Source organism: Podarcis muralis, chromosome 9 (assembly GCF_964188315.1).
Source record: "Podarcis muralis chromosome 9, rPodMur119.hap1.1, whole genome shotgun sequence".
In the NCBI taxonomy this organism is placed as follows: Eukaryota; Metazoa; Chordata; class Lepidosauria; order Squamata; family Lacertidae; genus Podarcis; species Podarcis muralis.
This window is the reverse complement of record NC_135663.1, coordinates 26,945,949-26,971,678: the sequence shown is the minus strand read 5'-3', so window position 1 is coordinate 26,971,678 and position 25,730 is coordinate 26,945,949. Positions and strand designations below refer to the sequence as shown.

The 25,730-nt window shown below is 41.3% G+C and overlaps 1 protein-coding gene across 3 annotated transcripts in view; it reads left to right on the top strand.

The window, feature by feature from the left end:
* The window catches only part of NDST4 (N-deacetylase and N-sulfotransferase 4), a 133,381-nt gene extending 111,614 nt beyond the window's left edge, over window positions 1–21,767 (top strand). For all 3 annotated transcript variants that reach the window (XM_028743691.2, XM_028743692.2, XM_028743695.2), the window contains 9 exons: window positions 1,471–1,653; window positions 5,410–5,506; window positions 8,855–8,978; window positions 10,390–10,564; window positions 11,490–11,660; window positions 14,327–14,436; window positions 16,432–16,534; window positions 17,994–18,104; window positions 21,002–21,767. In XM_028743691.2, coding sequence (XP_028599524.2) covers window positions 1,471–1,653; window positions 5,410–5,506; window positions 8,855–8,978; window positions 10,390–10,564; window positions 11,490–11,660; window positions 14,327–14,436; window positions 16,432–16,534; window positions 17,994–18,104; window positions 21,002–21,154 — 1,227 coding nt within the window. In that variant the 3' untranslated portion in view covers window positions 21,155–21,767. The remainder of the gene's footprint in view (window positions 1–1,470; window positions 1,654–5,409; window positions 5,507–8,854; window positions 8,979–10,389; window positions 10,565–11,489; window positions 11,661–14,326; window positions 14,437–16,431; window positions 16,535–17,993; window positions 18,105–21,001) is intronic.
* Window positions 21,768–25,730: the final 3,963 nt, after the last annotated feature.

Below are 25,730 nucleotides of genomic sequence, written 5' to 3'. Positions count from 1 at the left end.
GTCCAACACATCAGTGCCATGAGGCATACGGAGCTGGAAAACCAGCTAAATAGGATTGTGAAATTGTAAACAAACGAAGAATCTATCTGCTCAGCTACATGCGACATTAGCAACAAGATTAGCAATCATGGGGTGGGGTGGGTGAGTGAATTTGAAAGCAACAGACATGGGTCCATCTGATTGTTATCAAGATTTCTGTGTTTAAACTTTTTTTCCCAGCCAGAATCTCCATGAGATCCAACCACACCATGTGCATAAAATTCCCAAGTGACTATTTTCAGGGTCTCTCCCCACCTGTTTATAGCCCTTGTTAGCAATGCAACATAGTCAAGAAGAAGATATCAAGACAAATTAAGAGAAATGGTTTATACCTTCACTCTGCCATAATGTGGTAAAAAACAAAAAAAGCTTTTGGTCACAGCAGGAATGCAATCTCCCCTATGGTTAAAGCAGTACTTTTTTACACTGGCCTAAGCCCTGATGCAGGTGGAGCTGTGGCTTAAACCACAGAGCCTAGGGCTTGCCGAACAGAAGGTCAGTGGTTCGAATCCCCGTGACGGGGTGAGCTCCCATTGCTTGGTCCCAGCTCCTGCCAACCTAGCAGTTCGAAGGCACGTCAAAGTGCAAGTAGATAGGTATCGCTCCGGCGGGAAGGTAAACGGCGTTTCCGTGCGCTGCTCTGGTTCGCCAGAAGCAACTTAGTCATGCTGGGCACATGTACGCCGCTCCCTCGGCCAATAAAGCAAGATGATCGCCACAACCCCAGAGTTGTCTGCAACTGGACCTAATGGTCAGGGGTCCCTTTACCCTTTACCTTTAAGCCCTGAATAGAAAAGGAAGCATTCATCCCATTGTGGAACTATTGTTGTTGTTAATACAATTTATTATCTGCCTTTCACCCTAAGATCCTAGGGCTGGTTACAACAATTACAACACAACATTGTTGGAGCCAATCCACATGGGCAAAGGGAATGATTGTAGACATATTGTTCTTTTCAAGACTGTAAGCAAATTATATGAGTCTCTAGTACCTAACAACATTCATCACACCTTGAAAAAAGGGAAGTGCATTAGATCCGGTGCAGATGCTGCTACAACTGTGATTACCCATCGCATCCCATTATCTGTGGATTTAAGAGTCGAAGCTTTGAGAGCCTCTGAAAACTACTAAACCTTGTGATGCAACAGCAAAAGAAGGTGGAAAACTATTGTGAAATCCAAGGCATATTCTGCTGTACACAGAGAAACTGCTATCGTCCTTCCTTTAGAACAAAAACAACAGCAAAAGTTCATGCAGGATATACATTCGCTGAAAAGCATCCTTGCAGAGCGACAGAAGGGAATGGATGCTAGAACACTTTAAATAACAACAAAAATGTTTTAACTTCAGGTTGGGAACATAGTTGCTGCCACCTAGCAATGTCCTCCTGCTACTACAACAAACAAGTATTTCGTCTGTTCCCCTTTCAGATCAGTATCTTCATGACTCATTTGTCTAACTACGGGAATGACCGCTTGGGTTTGTACACGTTTGTGAATCTGGCCAGCTTTGTTCAGAGCTGGACAAACCTGAAGCTGCAGACCCTGCGTCCCATTCAGCTGGCTCACAAGTATTTTGAGCTCTTCCCTGAGCAAAAAGACCCACTCTGGCAGGTAAGGAGACCCAGCTGACTGAACAGCAGGAGCCCAGCATTCATTCACAATATTGTTTTAGGGAAGACTGCCTGCAGGGGGAGGGGGGAGAACTATAAATGCAACGTCTACTAATTAAGACATTTAAATCTGTTTTTAAATGGCCTTTCAAAATCATTTAATTCCCCTTTCAAAGTCAGCAGTTTGGCCTAGGAATACATTAGCTAGAAGATAAGGTACTGTCTGTCACATTACCTTCATTAGCACCTGCCTAGAGCTAGGCTGTAAAATAACAGCTATTACACTGACTGTTGTTTATAAGACAAAGAGTGTTTGTGTGCTCTTCATATCACGCCTTCCCCTTTATTTGCTTGATGCATTGCATTAACTTGTTTTGATGAACAGCCAGCTAGATGACTACAGACAGAGCAAGCAGACAAGCCATGTTATAACATGGAATCCTTGCAACTCCAATTACTGCAAGCAACCTGGAGGAATGGTAGCATTTGGGATTCATTTATTTGACTATTTTGAAGAAAATGTACACAAGTACCTAACTAAGGAGGGGGTCTACAGCCTCTTGTGCCGTAGGAAAAATGCACTCCTGGTCAAAATGCGCCAACTCTAGCCCCGCTTCGGCTGCATAGATGCCATATATTGAAATCACATGTAAAACAGATTACTTTTCCCCAAATAATCCTTGGAACTGTCATTGTTAACACTGATAGGAATTGTAGGTCCATGAAGGGTAAGCTACAGTTTCCAAGACTTGCTCTTTATATATATGGCATAAGTACAGCCTAGGTCCTTGTGTAGTTTGGAAGAGAGTAGGACACTTGGACAAATGAAAGTTTCCCCAAATACTGAAATATCTACCATTTCATTATTCCCTGTCTAAAGAAAGCTGCAGTTATTAGAACCGGACTAAATATTTTCACATTTCAATTTTTCCACCAAAAACAGCAATTTAGGGATGAGTAGTAATGTAAGTATTTTCCCCAAATCCTTCAATTTTAATTAAATTATTGCTCTCTTTCAAACTTGTTCCCTGCCATGGATTCCTGTGTCTGCTGCTGTATTGGTGCCATCCCTCCCCCTTCTTCTTCTTCTTCTTCTTCTTCTTCTTCTTCTTCTTCTTCTTCTTCTTCTTCCTGGATTAGTCACATGAGCTATCCCAGCCAATATTACATAGTGAACAACATGACATCACAGTTCTATATAGCCGATACTTGATGATGTCAGTGAAGGCAAAGTACACTGAGAATAAGGGCTAGGTTTGTTAGATTATTAGATGTGGGTGATCCTAGCAATTGTGGGGATCATGTAGCTCAGTGTTCCCCAACCTTGGGCCTCCAGCTGTTTTTGGACTACAATTCCCATCATCCTTGACCACTGGTCTTGCTAGCAAGGGATGATGGGAGTTGTAGTCCAAAAACAGCTGGAGGCCCAAGGTTGGGGAACACTGATGTAGCTGATTGGGTTGACACAGCCAATCAGTATGGCTACTGAAGGCAAATTAAATCAGTTGACAAAGACAGCAAGAAAGAAAATCTAAATGATTTCAAAAGCATTTCTTTAAAAACAGGGAGTACCTTTCAACTTCATTGTAAGAGGGGATGTCTTTCAAAACTGCTGAAAATGAATACAATAAATATTTTTGTCTCAGGCCTGCTAATTATACTATCAAATGTCTCTTGCTTCTTTGTGCAATGGATATTACATATTTTTACAGTATAAGTAACTTATAATTTGGTCTCTTTTTCATGGCTTTTTAGATCCACCTCATGACTCTTCATTGTGCATTTTCAAATACACTAATGTCCCCTGGACTTTTCTGAAAGATGCTGTACTCTGCCTTTTTTATCACTTATTTGCCTCATATATTCCAAATCACTCTTTCCAAGCTCAGGGTGACTACAATTTAATTAAAAACATGTAAATTGTGTGATGCAACACTTTGAAACAGTGGTGGACTAGGTGACCTTCCAGGGTTGCAGATGCCCCTATTTTATTATATTGTTATCTACATCGGGTGGCTTCAAAAAAATGTGAAAGCAAAATTCGTGTCTGCCATATCATTCAGTCAACTGTAAAAGATGTACATCAAGAACTGAAGTCAGCAATTTGGTAGGTGCCATTACACATTGACCACATGCGTGTATATTATTATAGTAATTTTTATACATTTGATATCTGCCCTTCATTAGCAAGTCCCAGGATAGGTTACAACAATTTAATATTCAGTCCTAAAAACAATTACAGCAAATGACAGTCCCAGTAAAAGGGTGTTTCATGTGTACCATCCTAACTTTTGTTCCTGGGAACATTAATAAAAGGATCTTAGTGGGGCCGGGCTGAGAAACAGCTCCTTATAACCTTGAAAGACAAATTTCACTACAATTTTCATTGCTGAAAGAAAGGATTACCCATTTGCTTTAAGCCATGATGCCTGTGGACTGCAATAAAGCCATATGATCAATACCATCTGAATATCTAGCCCACTGTATTTAGCACACCAGGATCCCCTACAAAGGCAATTCCAGCATGATAATTCTTTTGAAGAGCCTCCTTTCACTTTCTTCTCACATTTTATTTCTCATTAACGCATGGTAGAAGGATAAATGGCTAAATAACCTCGATCTGCGATCTTTCGCTTTTTTTTGTGTCGCCCTGAGAATGTTCAATGTTGCCAAAACACTTTATCTTGGAAACTTAATTGCCACCTGAGTTTGAAGTGGATAAATTTAACTTTAAGTAACAATTCCATTGATTTGCTTCTTTTAAAAGAAGAAATAAAACCAAGCAAACTGTAAATTTTGGATAATCAAATATCAGAACTGGCAACATCCATTACTAAACATTGATGTAGCACATAAAGTGCAAACATTACCTTGCGATGCACATATTCCTAAGAGCCTTGGGAGGTAAGATGCAAATAGCCCTATTATACATCTGGGGAACTCCAGTTGACTAATTAGTAGGGTGATATGCAATGGTTATGTTCCCCAGCCTATGCACAGCAGCAACTAACGCTGGTGTTTATGTGCAGAAAAGAAATCACAGAAAGGTCTCATCGGTACATTGGTGTGAAGGCATTGTGCTAGATAGTCTGTTGCCACAAGGCAGTTCTTTTATGCTGCATTGTTCTGAGAAGGTCACCGAATTCACTGGAGCTAGACAAATGCAATACAAATTGGGATTTGAACTTATAGACCAGAAATTAATGCCAAGTGCTCCAATTTAAACTGAGTTGTTCAACTGTGGTTTGTCAGGCAAACCATGGTGTTTTCACAAGATAATTGCACACATCAAACCACGTATTTTAAGTGTAGGTTTTTCTTCATGTGTGAAATTTTATTCTGCATCTTATTTTGGAAAGCTTATTAATGAGACGAATATACACACCTACAAACGGCGGGGGGAAATAGCATTTTGTTGTGTAAAAAAACAACCACCACAAAGAGAAAAAAACCTAACAAATAATTTGTCAGAATAAATAATTTAAAATATAGGCTAGCTTTGGGCACTAGATTCAAGTGACAGTTTGTTACAGCATCTAACATTAATTTCAGCCTTCTCATTAATAGTAATTTGGATACATTCTCTTGCACCTGGGCTTCAAGATCAGGTCTGTGGTCAACCAGGGAGCGGCAGGATTCTTCTTGCATTCCATCGCAGGAAGCGAGGAGCATTCACTACATAGGACATTTCAGTAGGACAGAATTCAGAATATTTGAATTTTTTCCAGGAATTAATCCACTCCTTTTTTTCAATCAGAATCCATGTGATGACAGACGACATCGGGATATCTGGTCTAGGGATAAAACGTGTGACCATCTACCAAAATTTCTTGTGATCGGACCTCAAAAAACAGGTAATTGAATGCTGCAGTGGTATCATTAAACAAGATTCAAAAGTAAAGCAGGATTCGACATTTTGTCCAGGATGTGGTGATTAGGAGAGCTGCTGACGTTGATAAAAGCCATTAACCGCACTCAGAGAGCTTTCCTGTGGACCCTAACATTTTCAATGCTTGACCAAGTGTAGAGCATGGAAAGATATTGATTGCTGGAGTAGAATTCTCCTGCTGAACACTGAATCTTTATCAAAGTAGGGATGGACATTACATTACATTACATTACATTACATTACATTACATTACATTACATTACATTACATTACATCATTACATTACAGTATGCCGGACTTGGGCTCACAGTCCTACTACCTGACCAGTGGTGCTGTTTTGCAGTCAAGTAGTCCAATACCAGGTAATCATGTGGCCCCAGACACACTATTGACCATATAGTTAGCAACCCACACAATGTCATCCTAAAATAGTGACATGATTTGGTCTTACACTTTTCTCTGGTAGTTATTTTTCATTCATAAATTTAGAAACCACTTTTCAAGCTCAGCAAACTTCCTGGGTTGTTCTTTCTCTTCCAGGCATTTTTAGTTTAAGAACTTACAGCCTTCTCCATTTCTGTGACTATGCAATATCCGTGGAGATAAGGAGAAAGAATAATCTCCACCATAAAAGTCATTCCTTGCTGTTTCCTTTATAACCACTTCTTGTCTCACCTCTGTGCAATTGTCTGATGTCTCTTGATTTAAAGAGACAAAACTGATGAATTGGGAGATGAGATACAAACTAGGTCAGAAAAGAGAGAAACTCCAATTGTTTTAGCAATCTCCTGAGTAAATCTATTGTGGTCTAAAGGCTGAAACACAATTGCTGAGCTGCTTCTATTTCAGTGACAGAGAAGCGAAGGAGGAGATACTACACCAAAGATCCATTGTTTGGCCAATCCCATAGTCCAGCATGCCTTAACATGACAAATAGTATTTTTTACATATCCACCTCAGGGTTGCATAGGCAAACTTGAAAGTGTGATAAGTGAATAAGAGAGACATGTATTTGAAAACAAGTACTGTATACCATATAGCACAGAGGTATAGTAATCAGAGAACCTGGACTGGCTGCAGGTTCCTTTCAAATAATAATAATAATAATAATAATAATAATAATAATAATAATAATAATACAGTGGTACCTCAGGTTAAGTACTTAATTCGTTCTGGAGGTCTGTACTAAACCTGAAACTGTTCTTAACCTGAAGCACCACTTTAGCTTATGGGGCCTCCTGCTGCTGCTGCGTCGCCAGAGCACAATTTCGGTTCTCATCCTGAAGCAAAGTTCTTAACCCGAGGTAATATTTCTGGGTTAGCGGAGTCTGTAACCTGAAGTGTATGTAACCTGAAGTGTATGTAACCCAAGGTACCACTGTAATAATAATAATAATAATAATAATAATAATAATAATAATAATAATTTATTTATACCCTGCCCATCTGGCTGGGTTTCCCCAGCCACTCTGGGTGGCTTCCAACAGAATTTGAAGCACAATAGAACATCCAACATTTAAAACTTCCCTAAATAGGGCTGCCTTCAGATGTCTTCTAAAAGTCAGATAGTTGTTTATTTGCTTGACATCTGATGGGAGGGCATTCCACAGGGCAGGCGCCACTACCAAGAAGGCCATCTGCTTGGTTCACTTGGTTGCAAACACAGGTTTGTTGCAACTTATTGTATAGAAAGTCCCTACCATGTTTAAAATATCCATGCAGTGCTATGGATCTGCATCTATAGATTTCAGGATTATTATTTTTATTATTATTTATTGAATTTATATAACGCCCTATATCCGCAGGTCTCAGGGAGGTTCACAGGATAAAATCAGAACAAAAACCATAAAGTACATAATCAAAATAAAAACAACAACAAACCAATAACACCCCCCCCAAAAAAAAACCCCACATAAGATGTCAATCAAATCAACCAAAGGTCTGGTTAAAGAGGAACATTTTTGCTTGGCGCCTAAAGGTATATAATGAAGGTGCCAGATGGACCTCCCTGGGGAGAGCATTCCACAAATTGAAAACTTAGAAGTTAATGTTTCATCAACAGTGCAAAGTTAGCTGGCGATGAGCAACTGATGGATTATCACTCTTGATAAGAAACCATCATCAGCTCTGAGCCACTGCAGCTTTCCTCCCACAGAACTTCGTATTACATTCTTAAAGAAACCCCAGGAGTTCCTATCATGTAACCTAGTTTGGCAGCTATAGAGGAGGCAGTGGAAAAGGCAGCTTTTAAAATAATCTAAAACTAATTGCATAAAACAGTTTTGTTTTTGTTTCTTTGGTGATGAGGGGAATCTGCTAAATCAGACATTATTTCATCTTCTGTGGCCAAGCCATGAAATCTCTTAATTGGTCTCAGTTCTAGAAGACCAGTTTTGCTTGGTTGGATTTGGGCATAGGAGACTTAACAGCACAATCCTACTCATGTTTTCTCAGAAATCCCACTGTATTCAATGGGCTTCAGTGGTATTCAATGAGTGTTTAGGATTGCAGACTTATACTTCAGTTCTAACTGCATTTATTGGGAGTAGGTTAAACCAGTTTTGATTATTTTAGCCCAATATTTCATTTCATTATTTATACTTTAGATGCCACAACATAATTATAACATAATATGGCTGGACCTCTAAGGTTCAGATGCATCTCCAACCCCAAAGTACCTGAATAGTACTTTCAGCCTCACAGGACTGTGCGAATGAAAAGAAAAATGGATTTGTGGATACCTACCATGTGCTCTTGAGAGAAAAGTAGCAGAGAAAGTTAACTTTTATAATAAGAATAAGAATAAGAATAACAACAACAACAACAACAACAACAATAAGAATAATAAGAATAATAAGAATAATAAGAATTTATTATTTATACCCCACCCATCTGGGCGACTTCCAAAAAAATATTAAAATACTGTAAGTGAGTTTGCTTTGATAGCTACTATTTTAGACAAAGGATTGAGCCACCTAATATTTCAGATGGACAGGAACATGTCAAAGCAGAAGGATATCTAAAAATGAAATGAACATAAAGTAGATCATTATCGTATTGAAAAGATTTCTCAGATCCAGGATAAATTTTACTTTTAAACATATATACATACTTCCCACTGTAGTCAGTAGGGGCCTCATTAACTCACCAGAGAGAAGGATTTAAGTAAAAAGCAATTAAAATAAACCTTTGCCAGGGTTGATATATGAAATACATATTTTTAACATACTTTTCCATTACTGAGATGCTTTACATCTTTTACCCTTCCCTACACTATCATATAATCCTGCCTTCTGTGTTTTCCCCCCTGTAGGAACAACAGCGCTTTATTTATTTCTCCTTATGCATCCTTCCATCATTAGTAATCTCCCTAGTCCAAAAACCTTTGAAGAGGTTCAGTTCTTTAATGGCAACAACTATCACAAGGGAATTGACTGGTAAGTGGAAGAAAAACAAAACAAAGCAAATGTCCATTGTTAGCATATGCCAAACCACAGAGGAGCAATTATAGAAGTATCTGTGACATCTACATAATTTCCAGATAAGTTTTTGGTGCATAGTGCTTTGAGAATGAATAAGAAATTAGTTTGTACTGATGTGATGCTTGCCAAAATGTTGCACTTTTTTCATCTCGTCTGACTTTACAGTATCAATATTTACATTCCTCATAAACAAACACAGTTGAGGAAAGAGTTAGATTTTCATTTTTATTCTGTTTATGTCCCTTTTAATTTGTTTTTAATTGCCTGTTCTCGATGTTGTATAAATTATTATCAGCAGCAATGAAAAATTCAAGTTCAGTGTGGGGAATGATGTGGAAAGGAAAGGAAAAGTAGAAGTATCATTTTGCGTGGCGAGTTCCCACTCCCCACCAAGGATAAATAAAGACACCGGACACCAGAATTAAGGTTAAATGGGTGAATTAGGCCACAACTTTATTGAATTCAGGAATGAGAGGCATTGGCTTAGGCATCGGTCCTATCGACTATCCGGCTCCAGCCCATTTGCTGAAGACCAGGAAGGGTTAACACCATGGAGGGGGAGTCTCCTGCTGAGGCACGTCAACTATAAATTTAATCAATATTAATAATAATATAAATAAAAGGTTTTCACCAGCCCACACCAGTCAAAAGGGTCACCGCTCAGGGGCGTGCCTTGGCCCACACCTCCATAGGCTTCGGACAGGGCCACGCCCCCCGGAGTCCTTTATCGGACCACCCTTCGCTCTCTGGGGGGAGGTGATGGCGTTCCTCCCCCCCCATCCTCTTAATCCCTTCTTACCAATGCCTAACTGCCAATGCCAAGGAGTTGTGACGAGTTGCTACGAGGTAGGCGAAAAACCAAATGGCCGCAAATCGCCAATTGGGAAAAATTCCTACCATGCCCCTTGCGGCGACAGACCGAAGTCCATAGCAAAGTCAGAAGCCTACCTAAAGGGAGGGAGGGTGGGAAAACGTGTGGGCTAGCTGGCAAAAGAGGGCGAGCCCCGGCCACGCCGGCCCTAAATAGTGCAGGCCACGCCCCCCAGCCACCCGATTGGCTGGCTGGGCAGACGACGCAGCTGGTATTCCCCTGCTCTCGCGGGGGCTGAAACCAGCCCCCGCTCACGTGGGGTGGGCGTGAAGCCCGCAACCCCACCTCCTGGCCAGGTCTGGAAGTGGCTTTGCTATTATTTTAACTGATGGGGCATCTATTTGTTCATTAGTTTCCCCAATGTATATCTTTGACCGTGCTGCTTAGGCTTCCAAGTGTTGTAATGTTTACTTTGGAGTGAGAGGAAATAACTGGTTTAATGTATTTTCCCATCCCCATCAGCATTGCTGACATTGGTTTTTTACTTGCTTGCAGGTATATGAATTTTTTTCCTACTCCTTCTAACCTCACCACTGATATCGTGTTTGAGAAAAGTGCCAACTATTTCCATTCAGAAGACGCTCCCAGGCGTGCATTCTCCTTGATCCCCAAGGCAAAAATCATCACCATTCTCATTGATCCATCAGACCGGGCATATTCCTGGTATCAGGTATGGAGCTTGTACTTGAAGAAGTGATCTAACAGTAGTGAAAAGTCTAGTTCATATATACTACTTGTGGCAGCATGGGAGTCATATCCTTGTGTCTTACCAAAGGACCTGGTTCCTTCTCTGTTAGCACTGCCCCCATTTCACCTTATCAGAGATGGGTGGGCAGAAGAAGACATGAGCAAGTAGTTCTAGCACTACAGTCGTACCTTGGTTTTTGAACAGAACGCGTTCCGCAAGTCCATTTGACTTCTGAAACGTTTGGAAACCAAGGCACAGCTTCCGATTGGCTGCTGGAGCATCCTGCAGCCAATCCGAAGCCGCACCAGACGTTCAGATTCCGAGGCAAAGTTCACAAACCGGAACACCTTCTTCCGGGTATGCGATGTTCAAGTTCCAAATTGTTTGTGAACTAAGCTGTTCAAAAACCAAGGTACGACTATACTGCAGTCAAGTACAAATCAGATGTCAAACACCTAGACACAGTGTTAGATACCCACACTGGCAAGTGAATCTTTTTCACCTATGTTCCACTGCATCAGTGACCTTTGGTTCCAGTGAGCCAGGTATTTCAGAATGGTTGGTGGGGAGGTGTTTTTTTTTTGGGGGGGGGTTGCTATTATGCTATGCATTTTTATTTTGTGTTTTTATGTTGTAAACCTCCCTGTGATATTTGGATTGAGGGCAGAATATAAATTTAATCAATATTAATAATAATATAAATAAAAGGTTTTCACCAGCCCACACCAGTCAAAAGGAGAGCAGTGGCGTTTTGTATTCACTGTAGTTTCCAAACTGTCTTCAGGGGCATTCTGATGTAGAACTCACTACAGTGAATGACAGTAGCTAGATTGGGGAGAAAAGATTGGGAAATATCAGGCATTCCACCTGACTTGTGGTTAATTAACATTCAGTTTTCTTCAACTAGCACCAGCGTTCTCATGAGGACTCAGCTGCCCTAAAATTCAATTTCTATGAAGTGATTACTTCTGATGACTGGGCACCCAGTGACCTGAAGGCTCTACAGAAAAGATGTTTGACCCCTGGCTGGTATGCTATCCACATAGAAAGGTGGCTAACACACTTCCCCACTTCACAGGTAACTTTCCCTCTCTGCCAATTATTTCCCTGTGATAAATGATAATCATAACTTGGTAACATGTTTAATATTGTCGCATGCTTAATAATGAATTGCAATATTGTAGCTTGTTTAATAATGGATTGATAAACCTCAAGCATTCATCTTGTGGCTCATCTTAAAAGACAAAGCACTTCAGCATACACATTCATACACAAGTTCAGTTTTTAAAGAGTTGAAAAACCCATTGGTATCTTAAAACTGGGGGTTCTGCTGAGGAATTTTGAAATATTTTCCCTAGAATGTTGCTAAAAATGAAGTACAGTGGTACCTCGGGTTAAGTACTTAATTCGTTCCGGAGGTCTGTTCTTAACCTGAAACTGTTCTTAACCTGAAGCACCACTTTAGCTAATGGGGCCTCCTGCTGCCACCAAAGCCCGATTTCTGTTCTTATCCTGAAGCAAAGTTCTTAACCTGAAGCACTATTTCTGGGTTAGTGGAGTGTGTAACCTGAAGCGTATGTAACCTGAAGTGTATGTAGCCCGAGGTACCACTGTAAATATGTTGCTGCTGCCTAAAGTTTATTAAAAATAAATAAATTCCTCTAGCCCTGCTTTTTAATAATAATTATTTGTGTGTGAACTTGACCTTAGGAGAAGCAGGAGAGAGCCTACAGGTTTTCTTGAACCCCAGCTCCCATCAGCCCCAGCCTGTATAGCCTATGGTTGGGGGATTATGTGTGTTGCTATTCAATAACATCTAGAAGACCACACATTCTCCTTCTCTGCCTTGAGGGTGTTGCAAATGTGCCATGGAAGGGCAAGAGAGCCCTAAATTCAGCCACAGCATGGAATTCCAGCAAATCCAGTGCTGAGAAGACATCACTTTTGCTCTGTATCCCAGGACTGATAGAATTGTAGGGCTCCTCTTTCCCTCCTGCCATGACACTTTGCTTTACTGCTTTAGCCTGACAATGTAAAAGGATCTACCAGGGATGTGGGCAAGGATATGCATTCACGCAGAATCCTCCATTCTCTCCAGGCATGCCAGCTGCTCTAGAATCTTCACACTCTTAGTGCAAATTCTAATGGGTTTTTTAAAGCATGTCTGGGTAAATGCACTTAGAAAACGTCCCAGAAAAAAGCCAGCTCTCCCGCTCATGAGGTTCCTTAGTGAGTTCAATCAAACAGTTTAAAAAACTCATCAGACCTCTATGCTAGTCGTGCAAAGATCTAAAGAGCAACTGGCTTGCCCAGGGACACAGGAGGGCAGGGATGGCATGCATGTATTCAAATGCCTGAACGTGGCTTTTATCTGTGCCAGAGAACACTGGAAAATCGAAAGAGGGAGGTCTGTGATGTTTGTGTGCATGCAGAGCAGCAGTAGGCTTGAAAGGGCCAGAGGTGCCTACCTCTCTGAGCCCATGATGAGGCATGAGAACACAATTTGCAACCCAAGCCAAACACAGCCCACACACTGTTACCAGTGGCCCACTAGGAGTTTGATTGACCTTCTCTTGTTGTAGTAAGACTGCAGCCCTGCCAACCATTGCCAGGAATGTAACACATATGCCAGCTCTGATTTTATCAGAGTGACTGCAGATCCTTCAGTCTGTTTCCTTTCTTCTAAAATGAGCCTCTTTCTCAGCTTGCCCGGTTGGTGTTACAAAGGCTAGTAACCGTAAGCACTTAGCAACTGTGCTAAAGTGCAGTTGTGGGGCACTCATAATTAATAATGTGCACTCAGAATTTCAATAATTTAAAATAAGCTCAGTCAAAAATGATATCCAGCAAGGAAACTTTAAAAGCTGTGTGCAGCTTCTTGCAACCATAGCAGCATGTTATATTTGTCATCTATATTAATAGGAGTCTATTATTATTATTATTATTATTATTATTATTATTATTATTATTATTATTATCATCATCATCATCATCATCATCATCACTAGCAGTTCCAAGGGCTGGTTAGAAGAACTTAAAATTCAGAATTAAAAGCAGTTTAAATGTTGGAGTACTTGTAGGTAAAGGTAAAGGGACCCCTGACAATTAGGTCCAGTCGTGACCGACTGTGGGGTTGCGGCGCTCATCTCGCTTTATTGGCCGAGGGAGCCGGCGTACAGCTTCCAGGTCATGTGGCCAGCATGACGAAGCTGCTTCTGGTGAACCAGAGCAGCGCATGGAAACGCCGTTTACCTTCCCGCCGGAGCGGTACCTATTTATCTACTTACACTTTGGCGTGCTTTCGAACTGCTAGTTTGGCAGGAGCAGGGACTGAGCAACCAGTACCAGGTTGAAAAATTTGGAGGAGCCTGCCCCATGCATTGAATGTTACTCCTATAGATCCATTGAGGTCTACAGCTTCATGCATGTAGGCACCAAACTGAATGTGAGATGGAGATAGGACCAGTGGGTGTACTGACATCATTTCTTTGTGTGTTCACTTTTCAGTGTATACCTTTGGGGATGGTGGGGGAAGCATTCACACAGTTCTGTGGTCATCTGGCAAGTTTATTTTGCAAATATGTTGCCTTTACAGTTTGTAAATGCATTTGTAGTGTTGTATCATAGAAAACAAGATCCAATCACATACTCATCTTTTGTCTAGGTATCTTGTAATTCAAGCAACACTAACTCACACTTCATCTGAGATGTTTATTTAAACAAACAATTTATCTATCCATACAGTTGCTAATAATTGATGGACAGCAGCTAAGAAGTGACCCAGCAACCGTAATGGATGAAGTTCAAAAGTTTTTGGGAGTTTCTCCTCACTATAATTATTCAGAAGCCCTAACGTAAGTCCCCTTTACTTCCTTTTTTAAACCCTTTGGTTGTCATCCTCTGCATCTGAATTTTGCACAGGTAATTATTATATGGTTGTTAGGTGAAAGTTTACACAAGAATAAAGATCTTCACCCATTGCACTATTGGGTAACAGACTGGAAATGCTCAGCATTCTGAAGTCACATTATCTTCTCAGGGGGTTCTCATGTTTTCATGTTCAGTGGGCTCAGGATGCATACAGATGTACATAAAAATAAAGCCCAACCTGGATTTTATAGTATGCATCTTTGCTAACCCAAAGATTGCATGATTCTTTTTGTAAGGAAACCAAGTTCTTTTCCTTTTTAAGTCATTTGGAACCTTTTTCATCTTCGATGTACTGCCCACGGATGGAGACTTGTTTGCTGTAACTTCTGGAAACTCTTGGGAATAAAATATTCACTTATTTGCAAAGCTAGCTGTCTGTGATTTATTCTCTCCTAAGTATTTCAAAGGTTTGTTTAAAAGATGGTTGAATGCAGATGTAAATCTAACCAAGTTTTAATGTGCTTGGTTTCCTTACAAAAAGGATCATGCTATCTTTGGGTGAGCAAAGATGCAGACTATAAAATATCATTTTAGAGAGATTCAGCCCACTTGTAGTGAGCCATTGCCACATGGCTATTTGCTTGTTCCACAAAACAGAAATAGAAAGGCTGTAGGGAGCCTGCTAAGCTCCACCTCATTGGCAACCTGAGCTCTGGTTAACCCTTTCATGCACACAAGTGTGAATCAGTAACTATATTACAACAGTGGATTGTGCCCACTCTCCGCAATACCAGTGGTTATAAAATCAATGCAAGCATCTGCAGTTTCATTGCTTAGAGCTCATCCAGAGTTGGCAGCAAAGCACACATTTCTTCTGGGCTTTTTTGACAGCTGCCTGTCCTGATTTTCCTCAGCTCCACCTTATTATTTTTCCTGTAATCAGTTATTTTTGGTGTCCTAACATGAGTAGGTGTATAATTTGTAGAATACCACTCCCCCAACCTCCCCACTTCCCCACTCCTCTTTATGGTCAGTTGAGGTGCCTTGGTACCACCACCCCTTTTTTAAAAGGGCACCATTGCGCCAAATCATCTGCCTGCCTTTGTTTTACTTGATTAAAGAAATAGAAAGAATAAAAAGGAAAAAGAGAGTAGTTATAGAGAATGAGGAAGGGGAAAGTAATTTGGGGCTATATTTTAAAAGGAGAAACTTTTTAAAAGCTTGTCAAATTAGCACTGTTTCTTGGTAAAGTTATATACATTTCCTGGAAAGCATATATATTGTTTGGAGCATAAGTTCTACAGCTTTATTTCTTTCCTTGTGCATAGGCAGTGACATTGCTTCTCCTCTTGGGAAATTACTGGAAGCTAGCAAAAGTACTTTGCTATGCAAAAAGGAGATTGGGAAATTGTAGATAGAAATGAATCTCCTCTCAATATATCCTTTTTAAATCAATGATTTATTTAATTTTAATTGATACCACAACTAAAATACAATTTAGGGGCTGAGGAGTAGAAGTAACAGACCGAGCTGGGAGAAAAAAATACCTCTCTATATCTGAAATGTGTTTTTATATGTGGGTATATTCAGGTTCATTGCTATTATCGGAACAAGCCCAAGGCAAAGGAAAAAAATGCATTTGGCAGCTAATTACTGTTATATTCCAACCAATTATTCTGCAACTTTCCAAAACATCTACTAAATAGTGAAAACATTGCAGACTTTTCCAGCATTTTACATATGCTGCGACAGTATATTCAAAACTAATATATTTGGTTCCTTCATTAGTATGATTTTAATTAAAATAAAATTACATTTCCTCATCTATGATTTTTAAGTTTGACATTTCAAATTCTTGCCCAGATTTCTTTTGCATTGGAAAGGTGAAAATGACTGCCAGAGATGACTGCCATTGAGTGTTGAGAAGCTTTGGCTTTCGCCCATGTACATCTTCCATTAATTTAGGCAAACTTTTGTAGGTTTGACCCTCAGAAAGGGTTTTGGTGTCAACTACTGGAAGGAGGAAAGACAAAATGCCTGGGGAAAAGTAAAGGCCGAAAATACCCACCAATGGATCAAGAGGTACCATTTTCTTCATATATCTAAACTTTACAGCTATACTAACATTAGGTACCATTTTAATGTCTCAATGAAGAAAAAAGGGGGGTTCACTACTAGGAGCAGTACCAGCTCCAGGTTCAATTGGAGGTCTTTTGCAAGATGCCACCAAGGAGTTCCCCTTCTCTGAGTGGGTCTTCCTTCTGTTGCTGCTGCCCATTGGCTTGCCATTTTTGTCCAGGACCAATCCACATGGCCTACCAGAGGGAGGGGGGAAAGCAAGCAGATGTTGCAGTTCCTTCTCCTTGCTCCTGTCATTGCTCATGTGCTCAGAGATGGAAACCAAACATTTAGCAGCAGCAGTGAGAAGCAGTAAGACCAGAAGATCTGAGGGGATGACAATGGGCAACCTGTAGAGGCAGGAATCTCAGCAGGGCCTTGACATTGCTAACCATCGTTGTGGGTCCTGATCGGAAACTGAATTGTGCCTTTATTGTGCAGGGCTAATGGCAGTGATTTCTGTTGAAAGCTTATTATCAGAAATATAATATACTAGTGGGAAGTGCCTAGTCCTGCCCTGGATTTAAAAAAAAAACCAACATATTGTGGTTTTAAAATGGATAGTGTAATTTATGAGTTTGAACCCATCACGCTAAAAAAATTGTGAAGACACAACAAAGTCTCATTTTGGTCTGCAATCTTGATTCAAAATGGTGCTTGGCATTCAAAGACTCTCACCCCCAATTTAGGAACCCTTGTGCCAAGTTTGGGGGGCAAATTCACAGCACAGTCATGTTTGGATCTGCCATATTGAATCAAAATGGTGCCCAACATCCAAGCATTGATGTCTGCCATCCCCTCTTCAGGAACCCTCATGCCAAGTTTGTGGACGCTATATCAAGAGGTGGCCAAACCGATGCGAAACCTGGGTGAAGTCATGCCAAAGTAATGTTTTGATTTAAAATGTCACCCAGTGTCCAAGCAGTGATGACATCTGCCACTCCACCTCAGGAACCCTCTAGCCAAGTTCAGTGATCAAACATTACACCTGACTTCATGTGACTTTGCTCACAAAAGCAGGCACATCCGTTTTTTTGTTTAATTGTTATTGATTTATCATAATCATATGTACAAAATAACACATAGCCCTACATAAAATAGCAGAAGCATACACAGGGCATATTCAGTATAAAAAATAAATTACAAGATGGAGTTACATATAGCCAAGATTTCAAGATGAATCTATATAGCTCAACAGGCACATCCATCACATGAGAAAAGCAAGACTGCCAGGAATAAAATATATGAGTTATGCATGTGTTTTGATTTGTAGAACAAAGAAACAAGTTTATTAAGGGGTTGGCTGAGATCCCCCTATAGCTTTCAAGTGGCCTGAGAAAAGGGTTTTATAAGAATTATTGTTTTATGTAAATCCTATGCAGAGGACTCAGTTTGACAGTTGCTTTCTTTTCCTCATTGTCAGTCTAGGGCATTCCTTTCAAACTACTACAGAGATCACAATGTGGAACTATCCAAACTGCTGCACAGACTGGGACAACCTTTGCCATCGTGGCTAAGACAAGAACTTCAGAAAGTGAGATAGCAAAGAGACACCAAAGCGCCGATCCCCTGCTTTTTTCACTCTCCCGCTCTTCACGTTCCCGGTTCACGTCCGATTATTAGTGAAGGATCTCATGAATAATTCTTTCTCAAGAGCAAATTTTTTAAAGGCCACACACACACACACACACAACCAGAAAAGAGCAAAATTGTTAAATATGCACAGGCTGACAGTTATTAGTAGCCGTTTTTAGTCAGCTTCTGGGGAAAGATTCTGAGCTATGAGGCATTGTTCTTTATCCAGTCTGGGGCTCAGACTTATTCTGTTTACCAGACAGTCACAGAAACTGTATGTATGATCGATAGTCTTCATCCTATATGACAAATTACAGTCTGTCAAGACACAAGCAAAGGATGGAAACATCTCTCGGTGGATTGCAAGGTTTGTAATTTCCTTGACAACTGCAATTTTAGTCAGCTTCTATATCCCTCCCTCCTTTGTTATTTTGGGGCTCATCTTGCAGCTAGCCCCCCCCCCCCCCGTAAAATGAAGGCAGTTACATTCTGCAAGGGTCGGCATTCCTGTAGGTATGCTTGCTTGTTCTGTGCTGCTTGTTTTATTTCTTCTCCTTAATAATACAGAACAATCTTCAGTCAGTATATATATATATATATATATATATATATATATATATATATGCCAGCAGAAGCTCAAGTCTGTTGTTGTAGCATGTTTCTTAAGGAGACGTTGCTGCTTGCGAAGTTACAGCTGCTATGCGGTGTTCATTATTCCACATGGTGGCCACCAGCTTGTGTATAGCATCTCGGCCTCAGGTTGACACTTTTGAGTGGTTGTAGCAATAATAACTGTCTCACCTATGTGCTGTGCCACTTCACACAAGAAACTGGTCATGTGGCAATGACTGCCTCACTGAGTCAGTGGTGCCATTAGATGATTTTAGACTCAAGACATAACAGTCTTACAAGGCCTCCCCTCTTTAGATGGCGCTGTTTCTTTCTTAATTTTCAAATATGGTAATACAACGGCACTGCTGTGTTTGGGGGCCTCCTGCACATTCTGGGCTTCTTCCCTAAAGTCCTATCTTCCTAATTCCAGTATGTGGAGTGACTTCAAGCAACCTCCATATGGTGACTTTCCCCATGAATTGCCTCCTACCACTGGCGGAGGAAGAGGGGTGTGGGGGGAGCGCAGTGCCCCCTGGCAGTGCGATCCCAGTGGGGTGCCATCATGGCTGCCCCCCCCCCCCCGCCTGCGCTGGATGCCATGCCCCCAGGATTCACACCACACCCCTGTGGGTGGCATGTCATGCCCCCAGGACATGCTCCAGCCCCAGCCCCACCTGCTCTCTGCCCTCCGGTGCCGGAGCATGAAGCTCCGCCACTGCCTCCTACATTACCAAACAAAATGCTGATTTTCTGACTGTCACAAGAATTTTTCGGCAAGTACCCAGATAAAACTTCAATAGGAGCTTTCGTGCTGAGTAGCAACCATGCTTCGAAATCAGTTCTAAGTGTATCGCTGAGGACTTTACATAAAGTATGTCACACATCAGGTAAGGGGTAGTATCACAAAGTTGTGTTAAAGAAAGAACTGTGTTGATTAACAGGACAAAGTGGATCATGGAGTATTAAAAATGATTTGCAACAGTGACTTTTTAATGGTGCCTTAAGGCTGAAAGCCTATACTTTCTTTCCTAGGAGCAAGACCCATTGAACTCAGTGAAATTTCTAAATAGATGTGTATAGGAAGGTGCTGTGTGATTTTTAACAAAGCATACCACAAATTGCTTGTGTGACCCACACCATTTCTGTTGTCCTGTTTTGATTAGACATGAAACCACTTCCTGGTATCATAGGCCTAGTCTCATGGAGTGTACTGCTTCATATTTCAAAACAAACCAAACACAAAAACAAAGAGGACCCACATAGAAAACTAGCGTGTCAGGGGTGACTAGGCTAGAACAACCCTTCTTGACATCTAGGTTTCCATGTGCAGGGATTTATTTAGTATGGAGGATATGGTGTGCTTTGAAGAGGTGAAATATATCATTGTTGATCCAAGTTCTCGCAATGCTTGAATTATGAAATGAAATAAAATATGTATCTTGGGGGAAGGAGCTAATTAACTCTACAAGACACATCTCCTGACAATTTAGACATAAAGTTGACTCGTAAGTTGCATGCATTTAACTTATGCAATTGCAGCTTTCTGTGGTTGGTCGCCGGCCAGCTGACATCACACAGATTAAATGCACCGCAAGGCGGAGAGATTTAAGAGCTCTTTCTGTGCTGGGAACACCAGTCTCAGGCATGCCTTCCAGGCTTGTGTGGGCTGTTGTGTGAGGGCTTAAGAGCTCTTTCCGCAACAGGTTGGATCTAAGCAATACACTTGTTCTCCGAAACAGGTTTGCTAAGGAGCACATTTGTGTTGGAGAAACAGCTGATCTTGTGGGGTGTAATCACTCAGTTATGCTTCTGGCATCACTGAACATTGGTTCTGAGTAAAAGGAGCTGAGGCTTCCTCCTGTTGACTTGGTATCAACAGAACAGAGTCCGCCCCATATTCATAATTTCTCTAGCCTAATAATATCCATACAATAAAATTTGCCTTCCTTGTTAAGGTTCCCCAAAGGCTCTAATTTGGTATCACAGTGTCTTGCAAGATTTCTTAATATTAGCATTATTTTTTCTTACAATTTCTCACCACTTTAGTACATGCAAGCAACCTTGCAGCTGTTTTAAAAGTGTTTGTAGAGGAGTTTTGTCTTAAGGCATATCTATGCCATAGATAGCTTTAAAGGGGGGGGCGAATGCGAATTCGTGGAGTTTCCAGAGTAGCGATGCCGTCAAGGGGGGTGGTAATAAATGCTTCATTTAAAGAAAACATGTTTTCTTTTTCTCTGCATCCAGTGTCTCTTTCCTATGCATTTTATAAAGTGTGGACTCAAGAACTGGATGCTCCCCAACGCTGCTGCATCTACAGCAACAAATAAAGATTCACAAGCGACACAAACTCTTACATCTGCCATGTTGCAAGAACTGGATTTATATAAATATATATAGAAAACATAATCGCTCCCCCACACACAAACACACACTGGAAAATAATTCCAATATGTACTTTGATGTTTAATGCCTTGAAAATGGATTGTTTTCTACCGAACTGTTGCAAATCCCATTTGCCTGGATATATACTTGATGCTGGAACTAAAGGGGACGAAACTTTCAATCACCCTGGAATATTTTTTAGCTTTCTTTGTTTGTTTAGGGGGATATACTATGTGCATACACCTTATTTTTTTCTTCCTCACACTTCTACAGAATAAACATTTCTGCTGCGATATTCTGTAGATGGTCTCCCGTTGTTTCCCTTTGGATTCCTAGAAGGGCTCCTCTTATTTTCTTATGATGCCTCCAAGTGGTTGGATGCCTAGGATCATCATGTGGCCTACTGTACAAAGGATATAGCTCTATGTGGAAGGCTGTCCTGTCCAAGTCCATTAAGGAGCAGGGACTGCAGGTAGCACCTAAGCAGCAGACGTAGTAGGCACAAAGATCACCAGGTCATAGTCTTCCCCACAATGGTGAGATGGATTGCATTTCTGTTTAAATTGTGGTATGTCATTTAAAATCTGCACCTATTCATATAAATTAGCTTATGCAATTTTTATGCAAATCAGTGTCCTATTTTGTCCTTTTCATTTTGCTGAACTGTATCCTCTTTTTTTATGAGTGCACAAGCGACCGTCCTACCACCTGGTCCCTAAGCACTGAAGATTAAACAGTTCAAGACGTAAAGGTTTCCATCAAGAGTTTTATTCCTCCTCCGCCAGCCTCCAGTTGCCTTGGCACTTGTCCTGAAGCTGCGCAGATGAATGTTTAGCAATAGTGCTGTGTCTTAAGGGCTTCTCCAAATGATTGGCTCGAAGGATATCTTTTATCACATTTTTGGCCTTTGGGGGAATAATCCTGCAACACCTGATTCAAAGACAGTAGCCTCACATCAAGTTCAGAAGAAATGGATGGGACACAGTGCTGTTTCTTGGCAGAGGTAGCTGTGCTGCTGTTTTGGACCTCTTCTTCTTTTCCTTTTATTGATGTCGTGCATCCCAGCACCTATGAGGAGGGGCACTTAGCCCATAAGTAGGGAATTCACGCACTGGAGTCACAATTGACTAGTCACAAAGCAATATCCAATTCCTGGAGAAGACCCATTTCAGTTCCATACCGAGTGGGTAGATCTGGTGGATTCTTAAAGGCATTTCCCTTCTTCCTGTGTTTCTAGTTTCATGCCTGGTGTCGCACAAGGTGTGAGCTTGCATCATCACACTGTACAATTTGCTCACGCCATTGGCTGCTGGTGGCTGTGCCAGGAAATACAAAGTACAGTAATGTCACATCACACATTGTACACATATATTTCCCCCTGCAAGTGGAAAAGCAGTTGATGGTGGAGATTTTAGGTGTGTGGGGTGGGGAGACCCACCAGAGGTGAGAAAGAGTTAAGAAGTAGTTTTCCCTATCCATTTCCACATCCACACTGGTCTTCCTACTGCAGATCGCAATCTCTACAGCTGCATTTTGTTAAAAGCATGGTAAGTTTTGTATGTGGGAGGGACGCGGGTGGCGCTGTGGTCTAAACCACTGAGCCTCTTGGGCTTGCCAATAAGAAGGTCGGCGGTTCGAATCCCCGCAACGGGGTGAGCTCCCGTTGCTCGGTCCCTGCTCCTGCCAACCTAGCAGTTCAAAAGTACGTCAAAGTGCAAGTAGATCAATAGGTACCGCTCCAGCGGGAAGGTAAATGGTGTTTCTGTGTGCAGCTCTGGTTTGCCACATGACCCAGAAGCTGTACGCCGGCTCCCTCAGCCAGCAAAGCGACATGAGCACCGCAACCCCAGAGTCGTCCGCAACTGGACCTAACGGTCAGGGGTCCCTTTACCTTTAACTTAAAGTTTTGCATGCAAGTAAACAAATGGAGTAGTTCACCCCTAGTCTTTGTATCCTGAGAAAGTCACCTCTTTGAGGCTTGCTTCCAAAATTAAGGTCGGAACATGGTGCCCACCTGGAAGGAAACTGCATAACACTTCATCATGGATATGGCCAGCCATATCTAAGAGATCTCTCTGGTGCTTGGAAAGCCCCATCTGAAATATTCAGAAAATTTTTAGCTTTCTTTATGTGAAAGAATACTTTCTCCAGCCTGCGGCCTGTACCTAGTGCAGGCAAGTCAGGATATCCGCTAGTTCTTGTCTGCATTGATCCTAGCCTGGCAGTAAATATTTTCAGTGTTGAAATGGGGTGGATTCTCATAACCAACAGTCCTGGAATGGTGCTGCCAATCCTCTTAAAGTCTTCCCATTGACAATTGTGCAGGCATTAAAGGGAAATGACTGGAGGCCAAACAGCTATAGGGTCAACAAATGCTGTGGCCCCCAGTATTATCACTCATCCTCTCTGCCTCATCAGTATGGGGATATATTTAGTTACTTTCTTTACAATTATTTCTCTCTCTTTCTCTCTGCCCCCCCCTCCCCTTGAGCTTGTGGAAATGTTAAAAGGACACTAAGTGAGTGTGCAGCCATGAAATAGTCACTCTTTGTATTCCTGTGACCTTTTCTGTTCTTGCATAAAAGGTTCTACAGCAGCATAAAGGATTATTACTATTATTAGCTATTCTAAATGCAATGTTGACCAGTTGCACTTCAACCTGCTCCTTTCCTTGAGGCTGGTCACTGCCACATCATTTGGGGAAATAAAATCAGTTGTGTCTGGTTTTTTATTTTTTACTACGTACTTAACACCAAAGCAGTGAAGCACTTTCGAATGGAAACAATCTAGATTATTCCAGTAAGCTCTTTAACCATTTCTTCTGCACAGCTATTGTAGTACAAAGAGAGGGGGAGGGCTGGCTTTGGTAATAATAATTATTGCCTTGAATTAAAAAACAAAACCCCGGTGTTTCAGATTAGCCCACCAAAGAAAGAGATAAACATACATGCCTGGTTCATTCACAATGCAAACCCAAACCACGGCTAAGCATGGACAAACCAGGATGAGGGTACTCCGAGGAAAAATATAAGGCCCTTTCACTTCTCTCCCATGCTACCTCCCATGGTTTGGCTTAGCAATGCATCCAAACCCATGTTCATGTTTTGTCTTGTTCCAGACAAACTCTGCACTGTAGCCAAGGTTTGTTCTTGACTTAGCACTTGTGCTTTTCCAGGGGAGCTGGGTATGTTTAGCCTGGAAAAGAGGAGACTGGGAGCAGTTATGATAAAAAGGTAAAGGTAAAGGGACCCCTGACCATTAGGTCCAGTCTTGGCCGACTCTGGGGTTGTGGCACTCATCTCACTTTATTGGCCGAGGGAGCCGGCGTACAGCTTCCGGGTCATGTGGCCAGCATGACTAAGCCGCTTCTGGTGAACCAGAGCAGCACATGGAAACGTCGTTTACCTTCCCGCCGGAGCGGTACCTATTTATCTACTTGCACTTTGACGTGCTTTCGAACTGCTAGGTTGACAGGAGCAGGGACCGAGCAACGGGAGCTCATCCTGTCGCAGGGATTCGAACCACCGACCTTCTGATCCGCAAGTCCTAGGCTCTGTGGTTTAACCCACAGCGCCACCCGCGTCCCGCAGTTATGATAGCCATCTTCAAATGTCTCAAGGGCTGCCACAGAGAAGATAGAGCAAGCTTGTTTTCTTATGCTCCAGAGGGTAGGACCAAACCAATGGCTTCAAGTCACAAGAAAGGAGATTATGACTAAATATCAGGAAGACCTTTCTGACAGTAAGAGACGTTCAACAGTGGAACGGTCTCCCTCCGGAGGTTATGGACTCTCCTTCCTTCGTGGTTTTTAAGCAGAGCTGGTTGGCCATCTGCCATGGATGCTCTAGCTGAGATTGCTGTATTGCAGGGCATTGGGCTAGATGACCCTTCCAGTCCCTTCTAACTCTACAATTCTCTGATTCTAAGATAAGACCTCTATGTATTTATTGGAGCAAATATGTAGCTCTGAATGAGGGTAACCGCGGGAGATGGAAAATTAGGCCCACAGCAAGTTTGATTCCAGAATAATAATGAAGTTTATCACATTTGTTATCATTGTCACAGCTAATAATTAGCAACTAATAACTTAACAACTAATAATAATGTAAAAAACCCACCAAAAGAGTGCTTTAAAAAATAATACACACAACAATACTTCGATGACACATAATATGTAAATAAAGTTTATTTTTTTCTCCAACTATATTTGCTTGAAGCAGTTTGTTGGCACGCTTCCGGAATATTAAGTATTTGCTAACTTTAAAAATCATAAATATAAAAGGTTCTTTTAAATAATTATAGAAAGAAGGGTGGGGTATGCTGTGATATATTCCTATAATTCAGAGGTGCAGAAACCTTTTGGCCCATATTTGGTGATATTGAGGATATCCTATGAGGATATTTGGTGATATTGAGGATATCCTATGAGGATATTTGGTGATATTGAGGATATCCTATGAGGATATTAAGATTAGTAGGAGTAGCCTAGCAACTTCTGTCTCTTCTGATATGTCAGCGCCAGTAAACATTGATTTTGTGGAGAGGAGTCTTTAGTCTGTTGCTAAAGTTGTGTTTGCTAGCACCCTCCAGC